The 9,626-nt window shown below is 43.5% G+C and overlaps 1 protein-coding gene across 1 annotated transcript in view; it reads right to left on the reverse strand.

Moving 5' to 3' along the window:
* PRKDC (protein kinase, DNA-activated, catalytic subunit) overlaps positions 1 to 9,341 on the reverse strand; it is an 89,227-nt gene extending 79,886 nt beyond the window's left edge. The window contains exons 1-11 of the mRNA XM_064170811.1: positions 9,200 to 9,341; positions 8,625 to 8,701; positions 8,437 to 8,529; positions 6,759 to 6,833; positions 5,737 to 5,845; positions 4,044 to 4,156; positions 2,410 to 2,509; positions 2,239 to 2,294; positions 2,117 to 2,147; positions 1,252 to 1,409; positions 829 to 975 (exon numbers count right to left, since the gene is read on the reverse strand). Of these exons, the coding sequence (XP_064026881.1) occupies positions 829 to 975; positions 1,252 to 1,409; positions 2,117 to 2,147; positions 2,239 to 2,294; positions 2,410 to 2,509; positions 4,044 to 4,156; positions 5,737 to 5,845; positions 6,759 to 6,833; positions 8,437 to 8,529; positions 8,625 to 8,701; positions 9,200 to 9,341 (1,101 nt within the window). The remainder of the gene's footprint in view (positions 1 to 828; positions 976 to 1,251; positions 1,410 to 2,116; positions 2,148 to 2,238; positions 2,295 to 2,409; positions 2,510 to 4,043; positions 4,157 to 5,736; positions 5,846 to 6,758; positions 6,834 to 8,436; positions 8,530 to 8,624; positions 8,702 to 9,199) is intronic.
* Positions 9,342 to 9,626: the final 285 nt, after the last annotated feature.

The raw sequence follows: 9,626 nt of genomic DNA on the forward strand, positions 1-9,626 counted from the left end.
CAAGTCTTCACTGAACCAGAGTAAGAGCATCTTTCATTTTTTTCCAGGACCTCAATACCTCTCAGTAAACTAAAACGTTTGACTTGCCACATGTATGAGAAACATGGTTAACTACGATGAATTCAAATGATGGTTCACTGGTGCAGTGTCATTTACTATTATGAGCACTTGAACACAAGTTGACAATCTGAAATCCAGCCTGAAAAGCAGTTTGCCTGTGAATATCATAAATATGGCATTAGGGATGCTAATATGAGCTTACATTTTGATCAAGCTGCATTAAAACAGTGACTTACTTTAGTGTGGCTTAACCAATTCCCATTCACAGGGTCCTACTATTTAACATTTAACCCAGAAGCCCAAATTCTGAATTTTCCTTGTGCTGGGGTGTGTAAAGAGGACCAAAAATAATCCTAAACTAATGAACAAGCAGAAGGCATCCCAAACAGTACTAGAGGGTATGTAATAATGCTTAAAGTTTCTATAGCACGTGTTAATCACAGCATTTAGCATGAACTAGGTCAAAAACTGATTGCTTTGGGTTTTTTTTAAGGCACCAGGAACCAAGTAACTGTACCAGGGAACTGGCCAAGGAAAAAGGATGGACTGATTGAGGCAATAACAGACTAGAGCTAGACTAAAGGCTGAATCTAGTCTGTCTTAATTTTAACATTTAGACCATTTATCACTTGTAGAATTGCAAGTATTGACAATTATTGTAGTGATCAGACAGTAGAAGAAATATTCTGCCTTGAAACCGAATCAGTCACTGAACCTGAGTGCAAACTAAGCTCAGAACTTGCAGTAGCAGCAAGACTCTGCACATACTGCTGCAAAAAGCCCATATCCGCGAATGGCGATGGACAGCTCTTTGCTGCTTGAATCCATTCTTCTGATGATTCCATAGAACTGCTCCATGAAGAACTGCAACTTGCTTTTGTGTAGCTCTGCATCTTTGGCTACCATTAAAGAAATCTGTAAAATAGGTAAAAATTCGTTCAGCATTTCCAGAAACACAAAAAAAAAAGGCTCAAAGTATAGTAAGTCTCAGAAGAAGAAGAGTATAGGAAGTCTTAGAAGAGGAAGAGTATAGTAAGTCTTAGAAGATACCTAGCTTACAACCCCAAGCACTTCAAACTAAATAATTCCTTATTAAACAGATTCACTGAATTTCCAAGCAGCAAATATTTCCACTACTTGAAGAAATATGACTTTGTTCTAGTCTCAGAGGTCCCAGTGCAGTTTCAATACCTGCTTGAGGAAAGAATCCAGTGCAGAGTGACTGGCTTTCTTCAGCTCCACATTGGTGTGCCCACACCACTTAGATATTGCTTCATAGAGGGAGATGTAGTTGTCCAGGAGCAAGGCACCAAACTGAGCAGCATGCCAGCTGAACAACTGTAAACCAGCTGCAATTTAAACACAATTCTCAGTAAAACCCAGGCATATTCCACTTCCCAAACCAGACCAGACTACAAATGTGCACATTAAGACTTCAGGCAGATGTATCTGCCACAACTGGAGGGTTTAACAAGTATTCAGAATCATTACAGTATTAGTATCCCAACATGAAGAACTTAAGCATAAAAACAGCCCTTCAGAACTCTCTCTTTCACTGTCCACCATCACAGAAAGCACAGTTTACATCAACAGTGAAAGAGACTGCTTACAGACAATAATAGCTGATCACAATTCAAAAGGATGCTCTTTCTCCTTTTCTTCATGAACTTAATCTGTCTCAATTTCCTTCTCTTTCTTCCAGTGAAATTTCCATTTTCTTCCTATTTTTCATATATAACTCTATGCACTACCTTGTTTTCTCTATATTTGCTACATCTCTCCTATTTCTACTCCCACCTTGATTCCCTTCTCATACTGAGGTTTTGTACTACTCAATTGCAAATGGCATCGAGCATGACTCTGCTGTTCATAAACTGCTTAGACCTTGTCTAGTTTAACCAAATACACATTTAACTCTTTAGATTCCAACACAAGGTTGGATTTGGTCCTTGATGCAGCCTAGAAGACTAGAGCCATCTGAACACAGCCAGCAGAGAATGAACAGCTCCAGACAGAAGACACCATTAGCACGAATGGAAACAAGTCACAACCTTACCCAGTTGTACTGCGTATCGCTTCTGATCAACCTGTAACACCAGAAAAGGTTTGTCATCTATGAGCTGCTCTTCACCAGAGCTAATTCACTTGTGTGGAACAGTTGACAAATGACAGATTTACCTGTGGGTTGATTGCCTTCATTGCAAAATCAAAAATCTCCCTGGCAGTCTGAGGATCTGTGAAACAATCCAACAGTGAGTATTTCACTTACTGACACACAAAAGGCAGAGTGAAGAGAAAGATATCAAAACAGACCAAATTGTACAGCTTTCAAGTAAAATAAGAACTTACCTTCATCCACTGATTTGGTAAAGTTGTACATGAGTGCAGTCAGCCCCCTCAGACATCCTGCTACAATAGGTAGCTTAGGTGGCCTTGTAGCTGAAGTCATCTAAAAAATAAGTGGCAATGACACAAAAAATGTTACTCTCAAGTTAAGACAAACTTACACTAAGGTTCCTCAGGTCCTAGAAGTGTAGATTGCATTTCATACTCCAACTGGACACACTTATGTCAGCACCTGCCTCTATGACCACAAGTCCACGAAGACATCTGCTCAGAAGTCTCCTATCATTTGGAAGTTTAACTACAGAAGCATAAGAAATCCTCTGAAAAGCATAAAATATATTCCAAGAACAGCCATAGCAAAACTTAAGACAATGCACACCAATGTCTTAAAAGTGAGGAAACAGGAAAGCAGAGTTCAGCAGAGCTGTGATATTTACCTGAAGTGCAAGGATTTTGCAGCTAGTAGAGACCAAATCATAAACTATCAGTGCATGACAATGTTACTTTTCTTGGGTGCTGCTGCAGTGTAGGAATTATCATTTCTCACAGTAAATTGGCCAATTCACTGTCACTGATGACCTTGAATTTTTACTTTGAAAGCTTCTCGGAACCAGAGAACACAAACATCAACAGTCCTTAAGGAAGCATTTATGACTGTCCAGTTAGATCCCTACAGACTATGCCAGTTAAAACACATATCCAAACATACAGTGCTAAACACAAAGGAAAACAACCAAAGCAATGCAAGAGGTGCTCAAGAAAAGACTGGATGAGGCACTTAGTGCCATAGTCTAGTTGATTGGATAGGTTGGCGATTGGTGATAGGTTGGACTGAATGAAATTAAACAAGGCCAAGTGTAAGGGCCTGCATCTGGCTCGGCATAATCCCAAGCAGATACAGTCTGGGTGGCAAATGGCTGAGAGCAGCCCTGAGGAAAGGGACCTGGGGGTCTGGGTTGATGAAAAGCTCACCATGAGATGGCAGTGTGCATGTGCAGTCCAGACAGCAACTGTGTGCTGAGCTGCAGTAAGGGCAGTGTGGGCAGCAGGGCAGGGGAGGGGATTCTGCCCCTTTGCTCTGCTCTTCTGAGACCCCACCTGGAGTACTGTGTGCAGTTCTGGAGCCTCCAAGAGAAGAAGGACATGGAACTGTGGGAGCAAGTCCAGAGGAGGGCCACAAAGATGTTCAGAGGGCTGGAGCACCTCTGCTATGAGGACAGGCCACAAGAGCTAGGGATCTGCAGCCTGGAGAAGGCTTCAAGGAGACCTTATAGTGGCCTTTCAGTATCTGAAGGGGACCTACAGGAAGGCTGGGGAGGGACTATTGACAAGGTCTTGTAATGCCAGGAGGAGGAGGAATGGGTTTAAACTGTCAGAGGGGAGATTCAAACTAGATGTTAGGAAAAGTGTTATTTACAGTGAGGGTGGTGAGACACTGGCACAGGTTGCCCAGGGAGGCTGTGGCTTCTCCCTCCCTGGAGGTGCTCAAGGCCAGGCTGGATGAGGCTTTGAGTGACCTATTCTAGTGAGAGGTGTCCCTGCCTATGGCCGTGGTTGGAACTGGATGATCCTGGAGGTCCATTCCAAACTGTCTGATCCTATGATTCTAAGAGCCTGAAAGCAAACACCAGCCATACCTGTGTTTTAAGCTCTCCCAAGTAAGCTCGGAATAGCTTCTCCGAGTGGTTAATCATGTCACTAGGCTGGACCTCAGCCAGAACTCCCAGGAGCTCATAAATCTTCTCCAGTACTAGAAAGCAATTGAAAATTATTAAGTATTACTTACTGTAATAATTACTTTGACATTTCTATTGCCAACTCCTATGTAACTGCAACCTTGAGAAAACCATCCCTGAGGGTTTTAATAGGTGATAGGCCTGTGGGAAAAACATCTCTTTATGATCTACATATACATACATCTATCTACTTACCATGATGTGAGCTGCCTCCTTCTCTCACAGTACTAAGTTAAACACATTTCTCTTTTTAAATGTAGCTTAGAAAATTGATGAAAAAAGGCCATATCCACTCAGGAATCGTTTACAACTAATACAAGCTTCTGGTGGCCTTGAGGTTGTGCTAGCTTGTTTAATTACCATCAGGCTCAAGGCCAACAGCAGAAGCTCCTAGGCTTGGGTTCAGACTAAGGGGTTCTACAAAGGCACAGCATGTCTGGTGAGGGTTAGACCTGTGAAGCTCAGTTCTCAGCTGTGACTAGCCAAGATGATCAAACTAGAGCTCATGATGGTGTTTTTAACATCACAAATTACACAGTTAGTCAAGGCAGGAACTGATGAGCTCACACTAGAGGCAGCCAGTGCAGGAACTATCACACTAAAACTGTAGCTCCGAGGACGAAATGGACCAGGGGTGGAACAAGGTTTAAAGACCTTTAACAACTGAGCTCAGGCTTACAGCAGCTTTAACAGGCCCTCTGCTTTAGCAAGAGCACCAACTGGAGGGACCAGGACTACTCTTAAGGCTCAGTGTTAGAGGGACATGTCTGGATATTGTCATAAACCAGGTATAAGAGTAACTTTAAAAGGATCAGCTAGACCAGGTTAGTACTGAACCTGGAAAATAAAAATCCAAGAGGAAAGCAAAGCTAAGCTGGTTAACAAGAAGGATGGAATTACTTCCAGGTTTAGGCATTCAGAGACTAATAATTACAGCACAGACACAAAAATGGAGCAAAGTTGGACGTGGGAAGAGTCAGACTGGATGTAAGGCAGAAGTTCTTCACCATGAGAGCAGTGAGACCCTGGAATGGGTTGCCCTGGGAGGTGCTTGAGGCCCCATCTCTGGAGGTGTTTAAGGCCAGGCTGGATGAGGCTCTGGCCAACCTGGTCTAGGGTAGGGTGTCCCTGCCCAGGGCAGGGGGGTTGGAACTAGATGATCCTTGTGGTCCCTTCCAACCCTGACTGATTCTGTGATTCTCTGATTCTGTGAAATACTCTTTTGTGTAAGGAATCCTAAGCCAGACCTAAGCTGAAATTGAGTATGAAATGCCATCACTGAATGTGACTATGTGACTGTATGGTTTCTTCCATGTGATAGCTCATTTTATTTATATATATATATAAAATATATACACATATAAATATATAAGTATGTATATGTGTGTGTGTATATGTATGTATAGGTCTAACAAGCAGCTAACTGCATGATCATGATCAGAAGACCTGAACAAGTTTTTCTAGCCCTAAAACAGCTACCATTTTCAAACACACTTCCCATGGGAATAACAATTACACATTTCCAGGAGGCATAATCCAACAGAAAACAAGTGTAAACAAAGCAAAGGACACTGATAGAAAAACTAAAGGTTACCTGTGTCAGGAGTTCTACTTTTTGTGGCAAGTTCACCATAAAACTTATTAAATATCTCCCCAACTTTCATTTCTTCCATCAGACAGGAACGTCGTAAACTTTGGAGCAACTAAAATAGATTTAAAGGGAAATTTAGGAAAAGCATTAATATCATTACCACAATCCTACTTGGTTTACATAAAAACACACTTTGTATGTCTAACATGCACAATAGCTTGCCTTCAGTAGGCTATGCAATGAGATAGATTTATGGGAACAGCTCCAGAAAAGAGTATTGACATGAAATCTGCTTCAACAACAAACTGCCTTCCTGTACATGTACAAATACATCAGTTGTAATTCTTAATTTCTATGATACATATTACCTAGTGATCATCTACATACACATATAATTATACTGTGTACATGTGTACAAAAAAGTCCAAGAGGACAGCCATAGCAAATCTGCAGCAGCCTTTATCATGTTGTGTTTCTCTCTGCTGCTATAAAGCCAACCCCATTCACAGAAGAATTGATGCAGAAGGGAGTTTTGTTTCTCTTAAACAAAGTTAAGCAGATGCAAAAGCTCGAGCAAAACAAGGATCTAGTGCATTCCGAGGAAGCACATCATGATGTTACTGCCTCACACAGTAAAAAAACTTCTGGAAAAAAACCTTTTCCATGTCTTTCACTGTGTCTAATATTATATATTGATGTATAGTATTTTAAAGTAAGAACATAAGTGAAATGCAGCATTTCTCCTTAAAGGATCATAACAATCTGGGAGAGAGGAGATCTGCAACTTCCCCCCAGACAATCAAGTCTTGCTCTTGCAGACAAAGGAGTGACATTCTTCTATCTACAAGCTACTACAGGAATATCAAAGGCAACCTGTTCTTAAGACTTATCTCTTACCAATAGCCAAATATTACACTATCACAATTCTCTTAGACAAGAGGCTTTCTGCACTACATGGCACAACTACAGTAACACAACTGATTTTCTACTTTTTCTAGAAGCAAGATTTTTAGAATATATTTTACCTTAATCAGGAGTTCCAGAGCTTGGATTTTACATTTTGCTGCTCTCTCTTTTGTATAAACACTAATACAAGTTTTCTAGGTAGGAAGGAAAATAGAGATATTATAATACTGGAGAATTCAGAGATATCAACATATTAACTTACATCTTTCAAGTGTCTATTCCTAACAAGTTTAAGATTTTCTAAAAAAAGACTGAAACAACTAAAATGTTCAGCCCTGAAAGTGGCTTCACTGGCAGCAAAGCAGCCCTCTCTTGCATAGTGACAGCTCCCAGATCAAGCAAAGACAGTGCAGGTTCTGAAACAGAGGTTACACAGCAAGCGTTCTGCCTCTGTACCATCACTCCTTAGAATATGCAGCTACTAACTTGAGATCAGAAAGTGTCGTGGTGCAGTCAAGCATTTCTATGCAAAGCAGCACGATTCAGCAATCTAGACTCAAGGAACCTCATTTTCAGAAATAAGGTAGCCTCCAGCAATTTCTATCTATGATGCAAAGTAACATTGCAGGAGAAACGTTTTAAAAAATCAGTATTTAAAATCAACCATCACCTACAGAAACATTTAAAATGTTATGCTTGAACTATGAATTAACTCTGTATAAATTAGAAGTTTCAAGTGTGGGTTTTGTTTCAATCACATTTTCAAAATTAATACCCATTATTTACCTACAAAGAGAGGTTAATGAAGTCTACACTCAGAGAAAAAAATCCAACACTTCTCTGTTGGACAAATCACACTTCCATCCTTCCATGAGATCTGGACAGGTTGAAGAGCTGGGCAAAGGCAAAACTCATCACATTCTATAAGGACAAGTGCAGAGTCCTCCATCTAGGGAACTGTCACATGAGGCACTACAGGTCATCCTGCTGGAAAGCAGCTCCATGGAGAAAGACCTTGGAGTCCTGGTGGACAGTAAGTTTGCCACGGCACAGCAATGTGCCCTTGTGGGTGAGAGCCAACAGCATCCTGGCATGCATTAAGTGTGTCCAGGAGGGCCAGGGAGTTTCTCCTCCCCCTCTACTCTGCCCTGGTGAGACCACACCTGGAATACCATGTCCAGTTTTGGACTCCCCAATTCAAGAGAGACAAGGATCTGCTGGACAGAGTCTGAGAGAGCTATGAGGATGAATACAAGACTTGAATACCTCTTTCACAAAGAACAACTAAGACATGGGACTGTTTTGTCTGGAGAAGGCTAAGAGAGGATCTTATCAATAAGTATCTGAGAGGTGGGCATCAAGAAGGTGCCAGGCTTTTTGGTGTCTCCTATGACAGGACAAGGAACAGTGGGTACAACTTGGAACACAGGAGGTTCCACCTCAACATGAGGAGATACTGCTTCACAGGGAGGGTGCTGGAGCCCTGGAGCAGGTTGCCCAGGGAGGCTGTGGAGACTCCTTCTCTGGAGACTTTCAAAACCCACCAAGATGCCTTGCTGTGTGACCTGCACTAAGTGATCCTGCTTTGGTAGCAGAGTTGGACTTGATCTCGAGAGATCCCTTCGACCCCCTAACATTCTGTGATTCTGTGATTCATCTCTCACAAGAACACTAGTGAGGAGTAAGGGAGATGAGGAGGGCTGAAGGGTAGTTTGCAAATCTGCCACAGTACGAGACCCACCAAAATAGTTCCAGTCATTAGCAGAGAACTCTAGGTAATTATCATCCTTTACCTACCTTAATAATACAGGCATAAGGATGGACTTTGTCACCCACTTTTTCCATAAAGACAGAGAGAAACTTCAATGCTTCTTCCCTGCAATCTCGAAACTGTAATGTTAAAAAACATAGAGGTTTTGTGTATTAATACAAGATGCTGTTCATATAGCACTATGAACAACACTTCTTTAAAGTTTCCAACATACCTCCTCAATGCCAAGAGATCTGTGGATGAAGACAGGCAAGCCTTGCTCTGGGGAGAACAGCAGAGACAGGTGCAGGGCTGCGGGAAGCAAACAAACCGTCAGGCCCCTGGATTACCCTCCAGAGCAGGCAGGGCTGGACACGGCTCAGCGGCCACCATGTGCAGAGGATGCCTTAACGTCTTAGACGCTTGTCACCAGAGGAAACACAACTTAATGCAGGCTCTTCTGACCTCCCCAGCGACTGGAGGGGACCAGATCCCGAAGGCAGGTGGGAAGCGAGTGGCACACACCAAAGCATTTTTACCAAGGTAAAGGTTTAGCAGGGGCATCTTCTCCCGAAATCAACTTTTTATATCACGCCTGCAGCTCTCAAGTATCGCGTTAAGAGGTGCGGGAGTGCTGCCAGAGCCACCGACCTGCTCTGTGTGCCCCTCTACCATTCAGGAGCCGTCCCCAAGACGAGCAGTTGCTATTTGAAAGATTTATGAGGCAAAAGCCGCTCCAGGCCTTGCTCAGAGCCCTTGAAGCCCCCCATCCCCAGACACCACCCGCTGCGCCCGTGTTCGGGTGCGCACCCTGCGTGCCGCTGCCCAGGCTGATGAGGCAGGTCTCGCCCAGGCTGCGGAGCAGACTGTAACCGTGCACGGCGGCGCTGGCCGCATCGCTGGGCTGCAGACAGCGATGCAGCTGGTACAGACACTCCTGGATACCAGCCATGCTGCACCGGGCCGGCAGCGCCAGCAGCGCTTTGCGGGGAGGCGGAAGCGGGCAGGAAGAACTCGCCTCCAGTAGGATCCAACACAGCCACTCAAGGGGCATCCTCTGTGGCATCAGGATTGGACAGCTCATAGGCAGGAGAAACGCGAACAGACGTCGGCCAGAGCGCCCTGAGCGGATCAAGACGCCACGGTCGGCGCGATTGTTTAAGGGGCTGTGTCATGGATGAGGCTCTGGGGCTGCAGACAGTGGTAGTGTCCCCCATCCGAGGAGAATGGTTGCTCC

This window comes from Pogoniulus pusillus, chromosome 34 (assembly GCF_015220805.1).
Source record: "Pogoniulus pusillus isolate bPogPus1 chromosome 34, bPogPus1.pri, whole genome shotgun sequence".
Classification (NCBI taxonomy): Eukaryota; Metazoa; Chordata; class Aves; order Piciformes; family Lybiidae; genus Pogoniulus; species Pogoniulus pusillus.